Here is a 23,828-nt window from a genome sequence, read left to right on the forward strand (position 1 = left end):
ACCACAAAGCAAGTGGTGGGGAAAGTGCATCTAGTCTTGCTAATGTCCTGAAACTGCTGGACACTGCTCCCATTGTTATGATAGGCTGGAGTTTACGGAGACAATTTTAAGGCTGGGAGTTTCCCAGGCTCGGTGCCACACCATCCTCTCCTCACCTAGGTTTCCCTTCACTGCTCATTGTGCCCACACCCAGTTTTGCAGAGGATTTTCTGTGAATGTGTAGTGCACAAACACGCATACTCTCTTTCTTAAGCTCGGGAACTTAACCCCCAGTAAGCTTAAGCTTTCAGGAAGGAAGGAAGAAAGAAAAGTAGGTATTCACAAAAGGGTTGGGGACTCCAGACATCAGCATTAAAGGTAGGTCTAAAAAGGGATTAGCAGAATTGCCTGTGAGGACAACTTTTGTGAAGTGTAATGTATCTCTTTTTTTTTTTTTTAAAACTAAGAAGAGATTTAATAAAACTTTTTTTTTGAGACAGTCTCTCACTTTGTCACCCAGGCTGGAGTGCAGTGGCATGATCTCAGCTCACTGCAAGCTCCACCTCCCAGGTTCACGCCATTCTCCTGCCTCAGCCTCCCCAATAGCTGGGACTACAGGTGTCCGCCACCACGCCCGGCTAATTTTTTGTATTTTTAGTAGAGACAGGGTTTCACCATGTTAGCCAGGATGGTCTCGATCTCCTGACCTTGTGATCTGCCCGCCTCAGCCTCCCAAAGTGCTGGGATTACAGGTGTGAGCCACCGTGCCCGGCCATAAAACTTAAAAATCCTGCAAAATGTGAAATATTAGCTACCCTATTACAGTGTTTGTACATAAGAAGACATTTTGCTTTGAAGCCAGATTTAGTTTTAGGACTTTTAAGGTACTATCAAGTTTTAAATTGGTCCCAAGATTTGGAAAGTACAGTCCTTCCTAGAGCCTGATTGTTATCATTGGGCTGTGGTTATGAAAAGATAGGGTGTTAACATTACCAGAATGAAATCAGTGCCTTAGTAAACACAGAACTTTTTAAACACCCACCTTTAGTACGTACCATCTGAATAATTCTAGCATTTTCACATTGATTAGTCATTTGAAAAATCATAAAGATTATTAACAATTCATAGGTTAATGCAGAAAATGAGTATATCAAGAGATGAAAACAGTGTGCTTTTGTGAAATTCACAAATGTCATCAAATTCAGAACTGCCCTTTTGGCTGAATTAGTTCAACATTGTAAGTGTTTATATTTCTCTTGCTGAAGGACTGTTTTAGGAGTGTTGTTGTAAAATCTCTGTCCAATTCCCAATTAGCAGAGTAGAACTTTTGGTAGCGTGAACTCAGTAGTTCCATCAATGTGATCTTTATAGTTATAGGAAGTGAACATAGTTTGCCCACAGTTCTTTTAAAAGATCTGAATAAATAAACATGAGTCAATATAACATTTATTCTGTATTAATAATCAGTACATAAATTAATTCAACTTGAAACCTTTTTTCTACAGAGTATTATTTAATATTATCATCTGATCCACAGTAATTTAGTACTAATTTTAATGAGAAAAAATGAAACTTTTCATAATAGCTCATCCACTTAACATTTTTACAAAGAACTGCTATAAATATGTAACACTATGCAGGCTTTTTTCTACACCTAGTCACAAATCAAAATAAGCATACTGTTTATTTAAAAACGGAATACTTTCAAACTGCTGCTGTATTCAGATCACCACCTTCCCCACACCAAAATTAATTGTTCTGTGTACTCCCCTCTATGCCACTCATGTTGCAGCATTATCCATGGCCCTTTGCCTTAACCCAACCTGGTTTCTGTTGTCACTGCTCCCTAGGTTGAGCTCTTGGACAGCAGGGAGCCTGTCCCCCTTATCAAATAGTGTTAGGTATGAGTTATGCCTAATACGTGTGTTGAATCAAATTGAATTTAATTAGGACACCTGAATTTTATGTAGCTTCCTTCTAATTTTTGTTACTAAGGAGCATTAACAAATTTTCTTTTCAAAAATGTACCGTAAAATATACCATGGATTGAAATTTTGAATTATGTATAAGAGTACATGTTACCCAATAAAACATCATAGGAATTTGAACCTAAAGAACTCTAAATCTTAAATGAGGATTTTTTTTTAAATGCACAAATGGCAGGCAGAAAAATCAAACCCTGCTATATTGAGTATCAGATGAAATTAGAAAGTAGACTACATATTTCAATAAAGTTGACATTAAAAGGATCTTTTCAAACAGTGGGATTCTAAAGCCTAACAATTATTTTAAAAATTCTGTTGTAAACCTCTAAAAACATTCTTAAATATAAAAAATAAGGCAACTTGCAGTTAGAAATTTATGGATGAAGTTAATGCTGGATTGCATACAGAAGCCAAATTTGGTGCCCTCATGATCCATATCTTTAATACCTTTAGCAAGCCTGTTCACATATACTGGTGAAATAACAATCTCTCAGAAGTAAATAAAAGAGATTCTAAGACTCCGCTAAGTAGTAGACCAAGTAAGATCATCACAAACTTCATGCTGTCAAATACATTACCTTGAAGGAAAATTATGCAGACAGCTTTTCTGAACAACTCCATTTGTGCCACATGCTTATTATTCTTTGAGGTGGAGGAGGTGGCAGGGAACATAATTTCTGTTTGAAAGTTCTTTTGTTTTCTGCTACCTTTACTTAAATGTTACCGGGTACTATTTTTATATCCTATAAAGTGCTTTGAAAAAATGTTAAGTGAATAGTGCTACATAAAATAGAGGAGAATTTTCACATTCTCTGGGTTGTAAGAAGCAAAGTGATAATACTTGAGTCTTAAAAGAGGAATGATAATATGCTGAAAAAGTTAACAAGTAGCCAATAATCCCCTCCCCAACCCCCAGCCCTGCAAAATTCTGGGTTCAAAGAGAAACTGAATTTTGGCTAATAAATAAATATTCATTAAAAGCAGAATTTATACCACAAAAATGTAAATGAAAATTCATGTGGTGTTCCTAATAATTATTTTAATGTCGTTAAGTGGACATGAATTGAACCAGAACCTATTTATATTCACTTAATGTTTGCATATAAGGTCAAATTGCTTAAATACTATTACAAGAAAAATACGACTTTGAAGCCATCTGATTTCTGCATATTTCTATAACAATAAAACAATTTGAATCACCTTAGAATTCACTGTAATAGGATTTGGCCATGTAGCACATATAATCAGATTGAGACCAGTTAATTTCTGAATTCCTTTTTCTAACTGAAATCCTACTTAATTCAACAGATATTCTCAATAGAAAAACAGAAGCCACTTAAGAATGAATGCAAGTAAAATATACATCTCATCATAAAAACAATCAATACATTCTAACCAAAAATATATATCAAACCACAGTGAAAAAAGTAAAAACCTAGTATTAGATAAAATTTTACTTTCTTAACCAAAAAATTCATTACACATATTTGCCATTTATCTTTTTTTTTTAAATCCCCCAAAATATTTCCAATAATTGGTAAGTACTATACTTTTTGCTTGTTCATGAGATTACTAAACATTTACAATGCAAGTGTATTGGCTTGGAGGCATCCTTGCAGTAAATGAGGGCAGGATTCTTCAATACACCGTAAAACGCACCAACCTTAGTCAGGTTTTTAAAATTGTTCACTTTTAAATGTGATAGCTGGTAGCTGTCCAAGTCCATTAGCACCACATATAGTGAGTTAAAGAGTGTTTTCAGAGAAGATGACTTCGTCTTTTTTTTTTTTTAATGTTTAAAAGTTGTACAATTAAAAGAAATTGACTTCTTGGGTCATGTGTTTTGAATGACACTTTTCATCTTGCTAAGGATTCCCCCCACCCCCAGATTATAAGCGTGAAGGTAGGAAAATCTGGGGGAAATATTTTTGTACTTCAGCAAAGAATCTTGCTAATAATATCCATGATTTGGTTCAATTTCAAAGTCAGATTAGTTTCTTTTGTTAGAGGTCTCAATATGTATTTACAGAAAGAAATGAAGATGATTCTGTAGGACAAAGTAGCAAATACTTTCTATATGCAATCCATACACAATGCAAGAATTCACCCAGATCATTTTAAATAATCTAATGTGCATTATTTCCTCCAAGTGGAGCTCTTGAACAAATACCTTACATCTCATACTTCATCTTTATTACTTCATCTGTTTCAAGTAGTAACACAATCACTCAATTTACACAATGGGGGAATACACACTTTGAATCCTAACCTGTGAGGTAGGGAAATGCATTGTGGTATTATGGCCATTTCACACAAGGAAAGACTGAAATAGGATTACTTTTTCAAAAAATATGGCAATCATTGATGAGATCAGATGCTTCCCTTTCAATATGTAAATAAAAATGCAAATAAGCCCTTCTCATTTTTGTAAAGTATATCTGGATTGAAAATAGTGATGAAAGCCGGGCGCGGTGGCTCAAGCCTGTAATCCCAGCACTTTAGGAGGCCAAGGCGGGAGAATCACGAGGTCAGGAGATCAAGACCATCCTGGCTAACACGGTGAAACCCCATCTGTATACTAAAAATACAAAAAATTAGCCGAGCGTTGTAGTGGGCGCTTGTAGTCCCAGCTACTTGGGAGGCTGAGGCAGAAGAAGGGTGTGAACCTGGGAGGCGGAGCTTGCAGTCAGCCAAGATCGCGCCATTGCACTCCAGCCTGGGCGACACAGTGAGACTCCATCTCAAAAAAAAAAAAAATAGTGATGAAAAAGTTAACTTTCAATATTCATGTAAAATGCTTTTTACTGGTCTCTCTCAACACACAGACATGAAGGAATACTGACATTTAAATTATAATGTGCTTTAGCAATAACTTTTCACTTTCTATTCACCCACATTCATGGCTCATTTTTGGCCGAGAATAAATAATGTTTGCGCTAGATTATTAGGATTTTCCAGGACCATTACTGCCAGGCTGGCTTTGAATATACTCTCCCTTCTTTGGAGAGAGGTTGATGAATATGGCTCTTAAAGAAGTAATTCTGCAAGATGAATCCTATATTATCTGTGATAATTTACTGGGGAATTTTCCCTTCTCCTGGATGAAGAATAATATTCCCCTTGTTTTGTTTTTGCTGTTTCATTTTTTAACTTTTCACAGATAAATCCATGCAGAAGTGGATATATACAGATCTGTTGAGGCAGAAAGAAGAGTGGGGGAAAAACCCACTCCCTGTTTCTACACTTTTGCACTTAGTAACAATTTGCCTGATTGAAGGATTTGTGAATGGTTCTCCTTTTTTTTTGAGATGGAGTCTCGCTGTGTTGTCCAGACTGGAGTGCAGTGGTGCAATCTTGGCTCCCTGCAACCTCCACCTCTCGGGTTCAAGCAATTCTCCTGCCTCAGCCTCCCAAGTAGCTGGGATTACAGGCGTGCACCACCACGCCCGGCTAATTTTTGTATTTTCAGTAGAGACGGGGTTTCACCACATTGGCCAGGCTGGTCTCGAACTCCTGACCTTAGCTGATCCACCCACCTTGGCCTCCCAAAGTGCTGGGATTATAGGCGTGAGCTACCGCGCCTGGCCAAATAGCGCTTATAAGAGACTTATGACTAGAAAACCACTCACGTTTAATTTTAATATGCGTATTCTGCAAACTATCTGCTGAAACTGGGAAAATGCAATGTATTTTTTGAGTTAAGCCTACTGCTTAGGAATGTAACAATTACAAATCACATTCACAAAAGTAGCTCACCTTATTCACCATTTTAAACAACATATATGTGCACTGTAAAAAATAAGTTTTTAAAAACTCAATGTGATGTTAGCCTATACACAGAGCTGAGTTATCAAAAGGAAACCAGACTTTGTTATGTCAGAGGTCATTAAAAAGCTTATGGCATACCATAAGTGCTCAATAAACACATCTTCCTCCCCCAAAGCACTCCAATCTCCATATGCCGTTTTAGCAAATCCCTGTATGTTATGTCACTTTACACTGCAATCTGTGCTGACTTCCTCCAATCCAGAAGTGACTGCATTTCAGTGGTAGAGTTTTATAAACTTGACTTAATCTTTAGCACTTCTGCACTGGAATTGTACCTTTTAAGTTCTAGAGATGATAAGTCTCTCATTTGTTACTGAATAAGAAATGCCACAAATGTATAAAAGAATTCTTCATTAAGCTTGTTTTTTCTGCCATGACTCTGGAGAGTAAGTCACTGTAGAAGATTGTTTATTTTATTATCATCAGAGGCCATTTCATTAACCAGCTGTTCTATTGACAATTGAATAGCATTCTTGACGAGAGAAGAGGCTGTTTCAATTAAGAGTGTTTCATATTGTTCTGAAGTTCTATCCTGAAAACCATTATCATTAGCAAAAACCCCTACTTGCTCATTTTCAGTTGAAATTAAGATTTGCTTAGGGACATTTTTAGATTTCTTAACATCAAATTCACTGATTTCAGTGTCTGTAATAATAATAGCAATTGGCTCCATTCTTTTGCTTTCTTCTGATTTGGATTTCTCTTCAGTGATCCCATTTTCTTTAAAATCTGATTCTTGGCTCAATTCAGTATCTTTTGGCTTAGTTTCTTCAGCTACAATCTCTCTACTTTCATAGTCTTTCCCATTTGGTGCACTTTCTAGGATACTGTTACTGGCTTCTTCCACAATTTGTTGATCTGGGATTCCAGGTAAAGGAGGAACATCAGAAAGTACTGGTTGCTGATGGTCTGTTTCTGCAGTTTCAGGTGGGCTTGCTTGCTGGGGTTGAACATCTTGTTTTTCCTTGATCGTTTCAATTTCTTCAAGGATTAGAGTTCCCGTTTGAATAGCAGAATGCCCGTTATCTAATCCAAGTTCTACTGAAATCACTTTCTCTTCAGAAGTTATGCTATTGCTCACATTTGATTCACAGACTTCATCACCATCTTTCCGTGAGATGCCTTCACTTAGATCCTGGGTTGACTTAGCCTTTGTTGCCTGATCATTCAATGGGGTCTGTGTTTGTATATCCAAAATTTCAGCTTCTTCCTGGACTTTGATGCTGCAGTCTGAGTCTTCTATAATTTTGGAATGATTACTCCTTTTTGGCCCTCTTGGGAATTTTATGCAGGGAATCTTAAGTCTAGATTTTGCCTTTTTCTTAGAAAGATCAGCATCCTCAGCATTTATTGCAGGTTGCATTTCAGCCTCCAATGGCTTTTGCTGCTTTGAAGACTCTGACCTTTTCCTGCGTGTTACAAGACGTTTGAGTGAGGCCCAGGCCCCCCGTGGGGGCTCTGGCTGATCAGAAGCTCCTGCTTCTTGCGGACACTTCCTTGCCACATCAGCAGCTTCAGAGCCAGCTTTGGGCTTCAGTGCTTTAGCTGCTTTCTTTCTTCTCTTGAAGCAAAGCATGGATGCCTTTTCCTTCTGCCTTTCAGCCCCAGGACTACCTTCTGCTGATCTCTTCTCATCTTTGTTTTCTACATGAATTTCTGAAACTGTGGTTTCCATTTTTACACTGCACTCTTATTATCTAGAAAATTATATTCTCTCTTCCTTAGCAGCCTTTTGTGACAAAAAGATGGGCAAAAATGTCACACTAGGTAAAATTTCTTCCAGGCATATTCATACCTTTCATCTTACTCCATACAGTTGTTTTAGGTGGTTTCTCTAGTATAGAAATGCCCAGTTTCTCTATGGCTTGTAATTTCTCTCTTTAATTTCTTCATGAAAGCCCTTTTTTGGATAAATTTTTGCTTTATTTAAAGATCAACCTGATGAGAGAAAAGAAAGGGGTATTTTATTTCACTATGAGCCTATTATTTTCTATGGAGACTATTTCAACTGAATATATAAGATTCTACCAGGCATATTTTCCACATAATAATGAAATGACTGGAGAATAAACATTGGGGTTTACTTTGGCCCTATTAAAGAGTTCAGTGTGATTCTATTTTGTTTTATCCTCCTTGTTGAAACTTCATTTTGGATTACCCTGCAAGTCTGATAATATCAGTTCTTTAGTTGTGTTGTCTGTGTGAATTGCTTATGACTCTAAAGTGCAAGTTAAGCAAACAACAAGAACAAAAAATGAAGTGCAGGATGAAAAGCAAGCTAATGTAATCTTTATCACACTCAGTAAATAATTTTAAAGCTGCAAAGGACTTCAGAGGTTATTTGAGATTACTCAAATCCAGCCAGATGACAAAACTGAACTCCAGAGGGGAGCAGTTGTCTTGTAAAAGCCATGCAGCTAGATAAGGTCATAGCCAGAGTTAAAACTAGAGACTTTGACTCTCTAGTTTTACCATTATAACATAAGGTTTCTGTTCTAAAAATGTATGTTCCATCAAGGAAGTGCTACTTTTCATACATATTCTTAGGAAAATGTAGCATTACTGTCATTTCCCACTCTTAAATTAGTTGTATAATTTTGACATTTTCATTTAAGTACTGTATCTGCTGTATCACATGTTTCCACCATAATCTGCACATAGTTGGAGGTCAGTAAGAGTAGTAATAGCTGACATTTATTGAGCAATTCTTGGGTATTAGGCAGTGCACGCACTTTTACATACATCTCTAATCGTCACCACAATATTACAAAGATGGTGGCATCACCATCTACAGATGAAGCAATTTGGCTGAGATTACGGCAGAGCTGTAACAGAGCTCAGATTAAACACAAGATTGCTTGTTGCTTAAAGCTTATGTTCTGAAACGGGTTTTAAGAGTTTCGTCAGAAAATGAATTGTTTGAGGATACTAATCTGCAGTATTTCATTAGTAAAAAAATTTAAAAATTGATTAATGGTCATTTAACCATAAGGCACTTATCAACTCATAATTGAACCAAGAGTAGACTGAGTTCTTGTTATTTGAAAACCAAGCTTTTGAAATTCTTTAATTTTTTTGGTTCAGGAACTAATTTAAAAGCCAAAAATAAGTTGACAAACTATGCAATTGGCAAACTGTTAGATAATGTAAAGGTGTGTTGAAAATTTAATCCTCAGAATGGTATGATGGCACCAAAGAATGGAAATAGGAGGTGATTAACAAAGATCCTATGAATTTTAGTGGGTGGATGCCCTAAAATAAGCAAATAGACTCATTCTTTATATTGTTTTTATGTAAATCCTTCACTGAAGTTTCATTTGGGTAACCCATAATTTTATGAACTGTAGAAGGAACTGGAACCCTGAAAATCAGTTTATGATCTAAGTAAATATTCTCTTAGGTTGGGTATTTCATACTGTATGCCTCTAACAGAAAGATAAAGTCATTCTAGAACAAAGACGGAACTAAAATATGAACATTTGACAGTGTTTCTCCTCACGTTTATAATGTTTCAGTGAGCACTGGAACCTCAGCTGATAACTGTTTAAATCTTCTCACCTCTTGTGAGTTTTCAGCACCTGAGCATTTTTGTTAAGCAGAGGCTGTATTACCACATAATAGAAATATTGAAATGAGATGTTTAGGAGTCTATCATTGGAAACTAACCTGGATTGTGCAAAGACAATGGTTTGAGAAGCTCACTTGAATTCATCTCACATACTAGAAATAAAACGAATACCCAAACAGAAACTTAACTGAAGAGGGAAAATAATGCAGTCTGTAGACAATAAAACTTTGCAGAATGTCACTGCAAATGATTCGCTCTTAACCAGCAAGGGTAGCTTTATCGCCTCAGGAAATCTTAAAGTCCTTGTGCTCATTTCCTGATAGAATTGCAAGTCTCGTGTCACAGAAAACACCCCCTTTCCTTTTTCCCTTGAGCAGCAAAGAGCAGCCACTACCCGAGGAAAGCAATGCATCTTTCCCAGCACCAGATATGGACCACGAAGCTTCCTCCTGGAGGAAGGAATCTCGAATTCTGGCTTGACGCCCCTTATGGCAGGAGACAGAGCGCAGGATAAAGTACTCAAAAAGGAAAATGCCGGGGGCGTGGAACAGATAACCCAGCTTCAAGCTGTCTGCAGAATTATAATGTAATGGCCAGAAACCCAAAATCACATTTCCCAAAGAGGGATACAGAAGGAAAAAGGCCACCGTCAACCCATGCTTCTAAGACAAGCTGTAACGCGAAGGGGATAGGTGGGCAGACCTGATGAGGGTCGCCCTGGCCGCAGATTTCTGCGGACAAGCGACCTCCCGCGTTCTTACTCCCAGCACCTCAGGGGGCTCGGATCCCCCGTGTCCAGTGGGCACCTCTTGCCCACTCCGCGGTCCGCGGACCCGACATTGCCCCCGACCCTCCTCCCCCGCAGGCTCCCCGCCCTGCCTTTACTCACGTAGGGCGTCGGGGTCCTTGGCCAACACTGCTCCCGAGGTGGCGGCGCGCTCGCGGGGCCGGGCGCCCAGGCCTCCAGGGAGCCGCGGTCGCACCCAGAGCAAGGCGCCCTCTGCAGAGCCCGCCGCCGGGTGCGCCCTCTCCCCATCGCGCGGGGACAGACAGCCCGCAGCGCCAATGCGAGCGGAGCGGGCGGGCAGGGGCGGGGCGACCGCGGGAGGCGCGGGGCGGCGCGGGCGCGGGGACCCACCTGCAGCAGCAGCCTGCCTGCCCCGGGGAAGCCCATCGTGCTCCGCCCAGGCGCCAATCTCCACTGCCAGACCACGTCAGCTCCGAGGCGGGGACCGCGAGAGAGCCAGCCGGAAGGTTCGGGGGCGGGGCGGGGAAGGCTGGGGGGACCAGGGCAATGAACCCCGCGTTTTCTGAGACGCTAAATAGTGAGGTCCGGTTTCAAATTATGGACAGTCCCATTACACATCTCCTCTCCTCCCGCTCAGAATATTTAAAGACAAGGCAGACATCGCATTTTAAAAGCAGGATTCAAAACTGTGCGTAGAATAGCGAGGTCAGTTTGAAGCGAAAATTACATATATAAATGGAAACAGAAAGAAACCCGACTTTCTCAGGAGTGGCTTGAGTGTAAGGAGATCATCGTGGTTCATCGCCAAACAGGCTCTCAAATCTTTGTCTCCCAGTGGGAAGCAGGTGGAGGTGATTCGTGCAGAACTTTGGCCTGCAGGAGCAGCTGCATCTCTATGCAGGCAAGGTGAGAAAGGCACAGGAACCCAGCTCCATCCATCTTATACCTTACATAGTTCAAAAATAAGTTGAGGTAGCTTACAAGTTATCCATGATTCCCTTCAGGACATTCCCTATGAGGGCATTCCTGGGAGCTCCAGCTGTAAAATCTAGTAGGATCCATCACAATCCCAGCCTCCTCCTCTGGCTCCCACAGCATAGCATCCAGATGAAGAACCTGGTAAGGTGGAGTGAAGAACTGAAAAGCAGCCGCGTTCATCTCCTTTCTTCAACAGGATCACGATCTTAGGGAGTGTAAATGTCAGGTGTCCATTTTTGTATGTTTTTCCGGAAATGTTTTATATTTGTAAGATTCTGTAGCTTCCACAGAGGCTTATCAAGGAAAGAACTCTTGGGACACAAAAGCAAAGCCAAATATAAGCTGTCAAGATCTTAAAATTACAGATAAAAGAGGCAAGAGTTGTAAAACAGGAAAATCCATAAGCATCTAGTTTATTTGTAATTAAGAATTCAGGGCTGGGCGCAGTGGCTCACACCTGTAATCCCAGCACTTTGGGAGGCCAAGGCAGGAGGATGGCTTGAGTCCAACAGTTTGAGACCAGCCTGGGCAACATAGGGAGACAAAAAAATTTAAAAAATTAGCTGGGCATGGTGGTGCACATATAGTCCCAGTTAGGAGCTCAGGAGGCTGAGAAGGGAGGATCACTTGGGCCCAGAAGGTCAAGGCTGCTGTGAGCCACTATTGCACCACTGCACGCCAGCCTGGGCAACAAAGTGGGACCCTGCCTCAAAAAAATAAAAAATTCAGTCAGCCTTGTTCACTCAGCAAACACGTCTATTGAAATGGTCTTCGTATCTCTCTATGGGTTGCTAGCGCTGCTTTTTGCCAGTTTTGAACTTTAAGCCAAAAGAAATCCATTACGCTCATAAGCAATTGAGAACTATTCCTATTGAGATCCACGGTTTCTCAAAACTAGCAGACCTGGGTGTTTGCAAGAGTTTCAGGCAAAAAGTAAGATGAGCTTATTTAGGTGAAGACAGGGTAGAATAGCTGTCTTATTTTTATTTGAGACAGGGTCTTGCCCAGGCTGGAGTGCAGTGGTACAATCCCTGGCTCAAGCAATCCTCCCACCTCAGCCTCCCATGCAGCTGGGACCACAGGTATGCGACCACGTGCCCAGGTTCTTCTTTTTGTTTTGTAGAGATGGCATCTCCCTATGTTGCCCAGGCTGGTCTTGAACTCCTGAGCTCAAGCGATCCTCCTGCCTTGACCTCCTAAAGTGCTAGGATTACAAGTGTGAGCCAACATGCCCGGCCTTCACTTACCTTTCTTTTAAACAAAATTAGTAAAAGGGAACTGAAAGGCAGTTTGAGGTGAGAGGTGAATTTAGTATTTGAAGGGCAAATTTGGACAGACTTCCTTAAGGTATATTACAAACAAGTCATCCCTGACCTCCACCAACACACATACACAGAGTCACTCACACAGAGTATAGTACTATAAATAACATAGTGCACCATGGTTTTTCTTTAGGATATTACTAGAACTCAATGCCATATCTGTGTGTGTGTGTTTAATGTATCCAGTACCTCATGCATGAAAGAAACCTGTCATTCCTGAATTCAGGTAAGTGACAACGAAGGCTGTTTAAGCTATTACCCATATCATTGTCTACTACCCCATTAGTAGCTTTTCATTATATAACAGGAAATAGGCTATAAATGTATTTCTCCAATCCGATGAGAAATTATCCTACCTATAGCTTATCATGTTAATATCACCAGATACAGTGTGCCAGTAAAATATCTTACATATTTATCTGAGCAGTACTCTACTGATCTTACCATTTCTCCCATCTTGATCTCTGTCTACCCACTGCCTGGGCCTATAGCTACCAAAAATGACTTACAACTCCTTGTTAATAGCTCTTACATTTCAGAGGCCTTTTGGGAATAAGCCCTCCAACCCTGTTCCCTGGGACACCATTGAATGAACCTGAGGCTCCAAGTCTCTGGTGGTTTCATCTGTTCTTGGGCACCATGAGGGTTGCACAAAGCCAACACAAACTCAATACTGTTGCAATCTGTTTAATGTGGCAGCACATAAATGTTATCTCTTTTGAATTAAGACTGTATGTACATCTTCAGTGCACAGAAACAGCCTCTGAAGTGAGATCAGAGAATGTACAATTTGTTTATCAGTAATATTACTAATATGGGGAAGGAAGGCATTAGCAGCCCAGAGAAGCGAAAGGGCACGGGAAAGCCACTAATCTGAAGGGACTCTTAGCACCAAGGTAAAGGCACTAGACCTCTGCCAGCACATGCTAATAGTTACCCCAAGCACTAATGCTTCTATAGGTCTTTTTTATTTTGACACAGGGTCTTGCTCTGTTGCTCAGGCTGGAGTGCAGTGACTCAGTCATAGCTCACTGTGGCCTCGAACTCCTGGGCTCAAGCGAACCTCTCACATCAGTCTCCCAAGGAGCTAGGACTACAAGCGTGCACCACACACTCAGCTGAGTTTTGGGGTTTTGTTTTTTGTAGAGATGGGGTCTGTCTTGTCCAGGTTAGTCTTGAACTCCTGGGCTCAAGTGATCCTCCTGCCTCAGCAGCCTGGACAAAACAGTAAGACCCTATCTCTACAAAAAAAAGAACTTCAAAACTCAGCTGAGTGTGGTGGGATTACAGGCGTGAGCTACCATGTCCAGCCCCTACCAGTGTTGAGGATTTAAACCCATGTGGCTTTTGGCGATATTAGGAAACTAAATCCTTTAAGATGATCCTTAAGTCACCATATCTGACAAGACTGCATCCTTCCCTTGTCTATAAAATGAATTCCCAGCAAATCCCATTCCAGGCGAAGTTTCATAGGACATTAAGAAATGTACCAGAAAGCGGTTGGGCACAGTGGCTCACACCTGTAATCCCAGCACTTTGGGAGGCCGAGGTGGGAGGATCACTTGAGGCCAGGAGTTTGAGACCAGCCTGGCCAACATGGCAAAACCCCATCTCTACTGAAAATACAAAAAATTAGCCAGGCATGGTGGTGCGAACTTGTAATCCCAGCTACTCAGGAGGCTGAGGCGGGAGAATCGCTTGAACCCCGGGAGGCAGAGGTTGCAGTGAGCTGAGATCATGTCACTACACTCCAGCCTGGGCAACAGCACGACTCTTGTCCCCGCCGCCAAAAAAAAAAAAAAAGGAAAAAAAAGTACCAGAAGCAATTAACTCTGCAAACAGGGCCTGGAGGATGCTTGCAACAGGAACTGACAAGTGCTTACAATGTGCCAGGCCCTGTACAAGCATCTTAGATGATGTGTTTGAGTAATTCCAGAACCGCCCTCATGAGGTAGGTACCAACAGTGCTCGTATTTCCATGGTGAGGATGTGGAGGCAGGGAGGTGGGTGAGGCTCTCTGCCATAGAGCTGGGGCTCTGCATTGTGACCCCTTTGCCATAAGCCTCTCAAGGCACCGCTGTCATTTCTGTGGACTGTAAAATTGACTGTATTACAACACTGATAGGGACCTAGGGAATTAAAAATAATAAAACCAAGGACACTGGGAAAAATACTGCTTTGCCAACATCAGCAGTGTTTAGCACTGGTGCCAGTGGGATGCAGCGTCCTCTGGAAGGATCCAGTGGAGGAAGACAAGGGGAAAAAGGGAAGGAAACAAATGGGAGAGGAAGAACAGAGATAGAAGATAAAGAACGAGAAGGAAAAATATTTTATTTATTTTTTTAGACAGAGTCTAGCTCTGTCTCCCGGCTGCAGTGCAGCAGCATGATCCTGGCTCACTGCAGCCTCTGCCTCCTGGGTTCAAGCAATTCTCGTGCCTCAGCCTCCCAAGTACCTGGGATTATAGGTGCCTGCCACCACACCCAGCTAATTTTTGTATTTTTGGTAGAAACAGCGTTTTACCATGTTGGCCAAGCTGGTCTTGAACTCCAGACCTCAAGTGATCCACCCACCTCAGCCTCCCAAAGTGCTGGGATTACAGGCATGAGCCACCTCCACGCCCAGCCAGAAGAGGAGGAAAAAAAATATTAGGTTGGTGCAAAAGTAATTGTGGTTTTTACCAACCTAATGTTTTAGGAAAAAGAAAGTCTGGGCCAGGCATGGTGGCTCAGGCCTATAATCCCAGCTACTTGGGAGGCTGAAGCAGGAGAATCGCTTGAACCCAGGAGACGGAGGTTGCAGTGAGTCGAGATCGCACCACTGCACTCCAGCCTGGGCGACAGAGACACTATCTCAAAAAAATAAAAATAAAAATAAAAAAGTCTGTAGGGAAGGGTGGATCCCAGCCCAGGCATTTAGAAGAAACTCAATGAATACTTGCTGCACCAACAGAATAGAGGCTCACCTAAAGCTAATGCTGTATGACCATCCTTTTCGAGGACTCTAAACATAGACAGTGCTAAAGCTGTGACAGAAATGGGAATTCCAAGGAAGTTCAGGCAAAAACTTGTATAAGCAATACTTCCTCAGGGTAGAAAAACAAAATTCAACAATATAGAAAGGTATAAGATTAAAAGGTAAGTCATCAACTTCCAACCTGACCCTCTCAGGAGGTCCCCTGAATTATGTGTCCTCTCAGAAATACACAAGCATGCATACATTTCCCTCTAAACACAACAGTATCATAAAGGGCACACTGCAACTTGCATCTTCAGCCCAAGGGTCTGCCTGACAAATGAGCTCACAAAGGATGGCAGAGACCTGTGGCACAGTCTGTTAAGGCTGTAATTCATATTGCAACACCAAGATGGCAAAATTATTTCCTTTTATTCTGTGGAACGTCACTAAAGTAAATAGACATGTGCATGATTTATGTTAATTTATACATGATGAGAATTAAGGCTGAAAATGACTTCTGGGGAAACTTCTACTATTAGTTTCAGATCTTCTGGGCAGGGGCTGACTTCTCTTGGCTTACTTATACTTCCTAACTCCCAGTGGGCCTGAATAGACACTGGCCAGACTTTCAAAGTAGCTTCTTGAAGATGGATGATGATCTGGAAGGAAAAACAAGAAATAAATGTTTTCTCTAAGCACTGAAATGTTTCCTGTTCTTTCCATACTGCACCATTACCCACTCACATTGCCAAAGCTGTTAACATTTACATCCTTTCCTGCCACCAGCTCTTCTAGGGCATGTCCATAAATGGACTTGAAAATGATGCATGGTATTTCCATAGTACTATGTGAATACTGTTCAAGACCAGACCAAGCCGTGAGCCATGACTGCATTTCGAGTATCACATGTACCCTCTCAAAGAATAGTGTTCTAGCATCAAACTACAGTTTGCTTCTATTTGGACCTTAACTTTCTCAAAGAATGCAAGAGCTTTTGTTTTGTACTATGACCCTTTGATATCCTTGTCTTTTCTAGCTTTTTCTAGTTTTTCTCAGGTGGTCCCCCAACCTGTTCCACACAGGATTTGTAACTTCAGATCATTTGCATGGTTGTCAGAATGCCCCTTCGCTAATGTCCAAATGAGGGTTCAGTTTCCCAAAACTCACGTCTTTCTTTTTTCTTGGTTAATTCCTCATTTCGCTAAGTACATTGCTAAATAACTTCTTAGGAAGAGAGTGGGGTGGCAAACCCTTGCATGTCTGAAAACATCCAGATAGATTCGGCTAGGTGTGAGCACATGTTGAAAGTAATCTTCCCTGTGACCTTACAGGACACTCCTCCATTGTCTAAAAGCTTCTTATTGCCAGTAAGACGAGTGTTAAGTCTAGTTCTCATTTTTTTCATAGGCAAGCCACTTTTTTCTTCTCTGGAGAAAGATGTTAGGATTTTCATGTTTGATATTTTTGAAATTTCAACAGGATGTGTCTAGGGATATAAGTGCACACTGCAACTTGCTGCTTCAGCCCCAAGGGTCTGCCTAAGGAGAGACAAGTCCTGTTGAAATTTCAAAAATATCAAACAATGCAGTGTCACTCATTGCAGTCGGTACTCAGGGCCCTTTCACCTAAGGCCCTAAGAACTGCCAGATTGGTCCTGTTTCCTTCTCTTTTCTATTATACTTCCTAAGACATTTGCTAACTCTTGCCTTCTAACTACCTATTCAGAGTATACAGACTGTTAGTTGTTCCTGACCTGCAATGTGTCAGCAACTCTGAACCCCAAGCCTCCTGGGGCTTCAGCAGAGGGAGTCTAACCTCTCCTATAGTTTCCTCTGTAGTTTACTGGACAGCAGTTTTCTCCCCTACACTGTCAACCTGTGACAAGCCATGCTGCGCTTCTTCCAAAAATGTGTTGAAATATATTTCAATTCATTGGTTATTGCCAACTCTCATTCCTATCCCCTCTCCCCTCAGGGAAGTCTGAAAAGAAATGTTTTGAAAGCATTAGAATGTGAATTTTTATAGCGTCAGTTTGAGCCCTACAATTCATAAATAAGCTACATGAGGAAAAAAGCCAAATCCTTACCCAGTAACAACTTACCTGTTTAGAATAATCCATTCACCTGTTCTGTTTCAGGGTCCAAATCAATATCGTAAAAACAGGGCCGGGTGGGGAGTCCAGGCATTGTGCTCATCTAGGATGTAAAAAAGCATTACAAATAAACTAATGCTGGGCACAGTGACTCACGCCTATAATCCCAGGCTGAGGTGGGAGGATCACTTGAGGCCAGGAGTTCTAAACCACCCTGGGCAACATAGTGAGACCCCCATCTCTACAGGAAATAAAAAATTAGCTGGTTATGATGGCATGTGCCTGTAGTTCCAGCTACTTGGGATGCTAAGGCAGGAGGATTGCTTGAGGCTAGGAGGTTGAGGCCACAGTGAGCCATGATCATCCCATTGCCTGGGTGACAGAGCGAGGCCATGTCTAAAATAAACGTAAAGTCATCTTTACTTTCACTTTTCCTTCAGAAAGAAAGCCCAAGGCATAAAGATAGAACATCATGTTATAGTTGTCAATAAAGTGGGTACTCTTCCTGTTACATATTAAAAATCAAGTCACCGACCCTGTTAAAAAAACTCAGAAACTGATCCCTGCCGGGCATGGTGGCTCATGCCTATAATCCCAGCACTCTGGGAGGCCAAGGCAGGTGGATCACCTGAGGTCAGGAATTTTAGACCAGCCTGACCAACATGGTGAAACCCCGTCTCTACTAAAAATACAAAAATTAGCCGGGCATGGTGGTGTGTGCCTGTAATCCCAGCTACTCGGGAGGCTGAGGCAGGAGAATCACTTGAACGTGGGAGGCGGAGGTTGCAGTGAGCCGAGATCGTGCCACTGCACTCCAGCCTGGGTGACAGTGCGAGACTCCATCTCAAAAAAAAAAAAAAAAAAGGAAAAGAAACTGATTCCTCATGACCTGCAAACCAAACACCAGCCTTCACTATCATCTTCCATGTGGTCACAAGCAGTAGCAGGAGGTGTTTCCACCTTCACCTTACAAGAATGAGTGCTGGGGAGTAGAGGAGTTGCTCACTCGCCTCCTCAGCTCACGCTTTGCAAGACCAAAAGGAGGTGCAGGGCTCGTCTGCTTTTAAATTTTGTTTCGTTCAGTCTTGCTAGCTGAGCTGCCCATGTGATTTTTGCTTCAGCAACACGATGGTAGGAGTTAGTATCCTTTAACTTGGGCCAAGACACGTTTGTACATAATCTAGATGGTTTTATAATCACCATTCTTACTGGCCCAAAATGGCCTTCTAAAACTAAACTTGTAATGCTTACAAATTATATTTGTACTCACTACTTTTCTAAAGACTCGGCTTTGACAAATTTCTACTTAGATGCAAATATGTATGGCTTGCAAGTGAAAACTCCATATATTTTTATCTGTAACAATGTCCTATATAATGAATACACACAAGTTCCAAATTAAATCTAGACAGGAAAACAGCTTAGGTTACTTCTAAAACTTAACTATAAAAAGGTTATTAAAAAAGAATGAGTTATCTTCTGTACAAAACATCATCAACACTTTAGAAAACCTCATTCTGACTGACTTCTGAGTACCAGTCAATATTCCCCAAAACACATTATAGGGATCTGACAACTGGTTTATATTCTCATATTGTGTAAGAGGTAAGGAGGTGCTAGGTGTGAGACAAGTAGGAGAAAGGAAAGGATGGGTCCTTAGACACAGCAGAAAAACTGGAAGATGACATTATAAAGATAAAAGACACATGCCCATTGTTGTAGACGGGCATGTACATGTCAGCAGAAAACCCTAAAGATGGTTCCCCAAACAGTGATGAGTAGGATTTTTGATATTTTCACTCGTTCCCCAAGAGGATTTTCCCTCCTAAACACTGGTCACTGATAATCAGAAAAAATACAAAAAAAGAAAATATTATGTGTACGCACATGTATGAACCTAGATATAAAGTTTGAAAATAAGCCATCACACTTTGAATTAATATAGAAAATATTCAAAAAATCTGTCTCGTTAAGGCCCCAACAGCAACTGGAAGGTGTTAGAATAGTGATTAAACCATTTGATCATGTGTGGAAACATCTTGGTCCAACTTAAAGTTGAAGGCCTCTGACACATACTTTGTTCTAAATGAGAAAGTCTTGAGTTCAGCAGGCTGTGTCTCTCTCCACCTTACAGCCTGACTCTCATTGGCCTGACTGCTTCCAGATTTGCTTTCACCTCTACTGTTACCCTTCTCTTCATGTGAAGATCAGAAGTGACAAGAAAGAGTACAGCTACCCCTCTTTCAGCTGGTAGCTGCTGACAACTTCTCCAAAAAGAACAACACATATGTCTGCAATATTCAAGGTACTGGGTAAAAATGGTGGAACATTCCTACCAAAAGGGATTTCTACAAATCCTGGAGACTGATGTACATCATAGCAAGGCTAAGCCTTCTGCTCTCTAGAGAGCTAAGGAGGCAGTGAGATGCAGGCATTTGTGCTGAGCACCACTGTGATGTGATGATGTTGCCCTACGGTGTGAGCTGAGGGCAGCAGGGCTCTCACCTTTCATAATTTCAAGGCCAAGATCTGAAGAGGTGAAAATGAATTCACCTCTAATGTCCTACGTTTTCAACTCTATAATGCCACCTCCTACCACTTTCTTACTATACTGAAAGAATGACATAAATCCAAAAGGATATATGTTGGTTTCTTTTCCATGTGTGTTGGTTTAGTTTAATATTTCAATCCTGTATTGCATGGCAGTACAACCTGTAGATATAGGATACAGGGCAGATTTAGGGGATAACCTAGATTCAGGATCCAAGTTAACCTTGGAACAATGTCAGCCCAAACTATGATTATGTCCTTAAGCATCCCTCCCCTCTGCTTCCCAATTAGCAATATTCTTCCTTGAATATGCATAAGATCTGTAAGATAAGAAAGCACTGGACACCTTGTTCACCTTGAAGCGTAAATAAGCAACCTCACCTTTCATATCTCAAGGGTCCATTTGCATTTTTTAATGGGGAAATTCCTTACTTAAAAATAATGAACCCCCTGAATTTCAGACATAAGTTCTGGGCCTGTCAATAAAACCTCTGTCCCTACCTCCTAGGGCTGTGGGGGCACTGAGTTAATCTATGTAAGGCTCCCAATAAACATTAACTGTGATTATGTTAGCACTACTCCGGCCTATCAGCTGGGCTCATCCTAGATTCAGTGAAGGGCATGGTGCCCCTGGGAAACAGAATTTTTTATTCAGTATGAGTATTCCTGGCATCATTCTTGAATTGACACCAACATGGTCCACAGCAAGAGCTATATAGCTCCTGCTTTATAGCTTATGATCCACAGCAATCATAATAGGCCCGATTCCAATTTTCTTCTGGGCAGTGAACTCTGCTCACTTGGCATTTGCTTGATGGTTTCGGCAACACACTTCAGACAAGAAGCGCAGATGTGCCCACTGCTCCCTTGCAGCACGCACTTACCGTTCCTACTAAGGGGTATAGAAAACCAGCCCCAATGCTGGCGCGGATGTCACGAATGGGCAGAACGAAGCCTGTAGGGACACCTTTTTGCTCTGGGTTGTGAGACAAAGACAAGTGTGTTTTAGCCATGCAGATGGGGAGATTCCCAAAGCCCTGGGGAAAGAAGGGAAGAGAGGGAGGACAAATGAAAAGATGACAACCCAGCAATGACCATCTGGGCCCTGTGATTACATGGATTCTTCAATTTATTTGAAACATCCAACTCCCTTTATATACATCTCTATCTTGCTGTCCTCCAGCTTATTTATTATGCCAAAAAAAAAAAAAAGAAAAAGAACTGTTGGGTGAGGGAGTTAGGTACTCACAACTGTAGTCCACAAGTGAATATTTTATTTCCATCTATGGAAATAACATAAAACCAATTTAAAATAACAGTTTGGAGTAGATATGAGAATAAAATTGGAGAGGGTCAGGTGCAGTGGCTCATGCCTATAAATTCCAGCACTTTGGGAGACTGAGACAGGTGGACTGCTTGAGCCCAGGAGTTCAAGACCAGCCTGGGCAACGTGGCAAAACCCCATCTCTACAAAAAACACAAAAATTAACCAGGTGTGGTGGTGCGTGCCTGTAGGCCCAGCTACTCAGGAGGCTGAGGTGGGAGGATCGCTTGAGCCTAGGAGTCAGAGGCTGCAGTGAGCTGAAATTGTGCCACTGCACTCTAGCCTGGGCAATGGAGCCAGACCCTATCTCAAAAAAAAAAAAAAAACTGGAGACGTTCTCAATATTTTGGTAAGACGTTCTGTATTTCCTCATGGATTTCTACACATTCATACACCACCTATGGGTAAATAAAGAACCAGGGACTGGGCCGCCTAATCCAAACCCAGTATTTCAGAGGAGAGAAGGTTGCCACCCAAAGAAGTGAAGCAACGGGTACTTGGCAGGGCTGGGAGGACCCAGAGATTGTGACTCCAAGTCCTGCTTTGCAAAGAGTTGAAAGGACAAACTAACCAAACATCTACCTGCTTTGTGTAGACTTCAGCTTTGTGTTGAGCTTCGGGGAGTAATTCAATGTCATCTGCTCCATAGATCTTCTGTGCAATGATCCTGATTTTATCCTCAACTGGGAGCTAATGCACAAGAAAGAGATGGGGACACCATGACTGGACACATGTGAGGACATTTAACCAGGACACAGCCACATTCTAGGTCAGAGTCCCTAAAAGGGGCAGAAGATGGTTTTTATATACATATATAAGCAAATAGTTTGAAGTTGATTGGGTTAAGAACACTTTCTTTTCTTTTTCTTTTTTTTTTTTTTTTGAGACGCAGTTTCACTCCATTGCCAGGCTGGAGTGCAATGGCGCGATCTCAGTTCACTGCAACCCCTGCCTCCCAGGTTGAAGCGATTCTCCTGCCTCAGCCTCCCGAGTAGCTGGGATTATAGGCACATGCAACCAAGCCTGGCTAATTTTGTATTTTTAGTAGAGACAGAGTTTCTCCATATTGGTCAGGCCGGTCTTGAACTCCCAACCTCAGGTGATCTGCCAGCCTTGGCCTCTCAAAGTGCTGGGATTACAGGTGTGAGCCACTGCACCCAGCCAGGAACACTTTCTTTTAATATCAAGCCTCAGATTTTATAAGTGAAAATATCCCACAGAGGTAAAGTTTTTATGTCTATATGTGCAGATATATTTATACACACATACATATATATATAGATACACATATTAATATATATTAAGGTTTTAAATATGTACTTATGTAAGTACATATTTAAAATCTCTCACTAAGTACATCATAAACAGTGTTGCTGCCTACCCAAGAATAATTATTTCTTCATAAATAAAAAGTAGATGTTCAGGCTGGGTATGGTGGCTCATCCCTGTAATCCCAGCACTTTGGGAGGAGGCCAAGGCAGGAGGATCACTTGAGCCCAGGAGTTTGAAACCAGCCTGGGCAACACAGCAACACTCTATCTCTTTAAAAAATAAAAATTTTAAAATAATAATAAAAATTAAAAAGTAGATGTTCTAATACTGGAGATCAGTCCTGTCAAACCAGACCTGGGGACACTGTTTATGAAATAAGACAACCAATGTCCATCTACATAACTTCCAGTCTGTATATGAGAGGCAGATGCTACCCTTAACACAACTGATTAAGTGCAGGCACCAGGAATTAGGAAATAGTCATAAAATCAAAATCACCTAGGTATTAGAAAAAACAACCCAGTGATTTACATGATCAACACGCATTGGGCATGTCCACTTTCTGTGGCACCTGAAGCAAACAGTGCAGTGGACAGAGACCAGTGGTCTAACTGGTGAAGGCCTCAGTCCCATGGGCTGTTTCCTCCGGGGCAAAGCCTTCAGAGAAGTGGAGCTGGCTTCTTAAATGCTGTGTAGACTAGTTCAGGGCATTAAGATTCAAAGAGAACAGAATACGGAGAGGTTGCCTAAAGGAAATGAGAAGCAAAGCTACTCGTGGGTAATTTGGATGAGCAAATTACAAAAATTAGGCAATATATCTGTCTTTATAGCAACTAAAGCTAAAAGAACATATTAGGCAAGTTTTTATTTACTTATTTATTTGAGACAGAGTTTTGCACTTGTCGCCCAGGCTGGAGTGCAATGGCGTCATCTCAGCTCACCGCAACCTCCGCCTCCCGGGTTCAAGAGATTCTCCTGCCTCAGCCTCCCAAGTAGCTGGGATCACAGGCATGCGCCACCATGCTTGGCTAATTTTATATTTTTAGTTGAGAAGAAGTTTCACCATCTTGGTCAGGCTAGTCTCGAACTCCTGACCTTAGGTGATCCACCCGCCTCAGCCTCCCAAAGTGCTGGGATTATAGGCATGACCACGGCGCCCAGCCAAGTTTTGTTTTTAAAAGGAGCAAGAATCTATCTATAAAAACAAAAATTCCCTTTTGAACT

General features: G+C 41.5%; 3 protein-coding genes across 4 annotated transcripts in view; 1 reads left to right on the top strand and 2 right to left on the bottom strand.

The window, feature by feature from the left end:
• The window catches only part of ZBTB25 (zinc finger and BTB domain containing 25), a 55,728-nt gene that overhangs the window by 29,516 nt on the left and 2,384 nt on the right, over positions 1–23,828 (top strand). Inside the window, exon 5 of the transcript XR_004252797.2 lies at positions 19,593–19,763. The gene's annotated coding sequence lies outside the window, so the exon portion shown is untranslated. The remainder of the gene's footprint in view (positions 1–19,592; positions 19,764–23,828) is intronic.
• On the bottom strand, positions 1,414–10,411 carry AKAP5 (A-kinase anchoring protein 5). Its single transcript, XM_032180489.2, has 2 exons — positions 10,250–10,411; positions 1,414–7,730 (listed from the first exon to the last, which is right to left on the bottom strand). Exon 2 carries the CDS (start codon positions 7,465–7,467, stop codon positions 6,184–6,186), a length of 1,284 nt encoding a protein of 427 aa, XP_032036380.1. The 5' UTR covers positions 7,468–7,730; positions 10,250–10,411; the 3' UTR covers positions 1,414–6,183.
• Positions 15,777–23,828, bottom strand: part of MTHFD1 (methylenetetrahydrofolate dehydrogenase, cyclohydrolase and formyltetrahydrofolate synthetase 1) — a 72,014-nt gene continuing 63,962 nt past the window's right edge. Inside the window, exons 25-28 of one of the 2 annotated variants that reach the window (XM_032180482.2) lie at positions 21,915–22,022; positions 20,893–21,045; positions 17,468–17,561; positions 15,883–16,025 (exon numbers count right to left, since the gene is read on the bottom strand). In XM_032180482.2, the coding sequence (XP_032036373.1) occupies positions 17,472–17,561; positions 20,893–21,045; positions 21,915–22,022 (351 nt within the window). In that variant the 3' untranslated portion in view covers positions 15,883–16,025; positions 17,468–17,471. Of the gene's footprint in view, positions 16,026–17,467; positions 17,562–20,892; positions 21,046–21,914; positions 22,023–23,828 lie in introns of both variants that reach the window. The other variant, XM_032180484.2, reaches the window with a different exon arrangement.

This window comes from Hylobates moloch, unplaced genomic scaffold, assembly GCF_009828535.3.
Source record: "Hylobates moloch isolate HMO894 unplaced genomic scaffold, HMol_V3 SCAFFOLD_16, whole genome shotgun sequence".
In the NCBI taxonomy this organism is placed as follows: Eukaryota; Metazoa; Chordata; class Mammalia; order Primates; family Hylobatidae; genus Hylobates; species Hylobates moloch.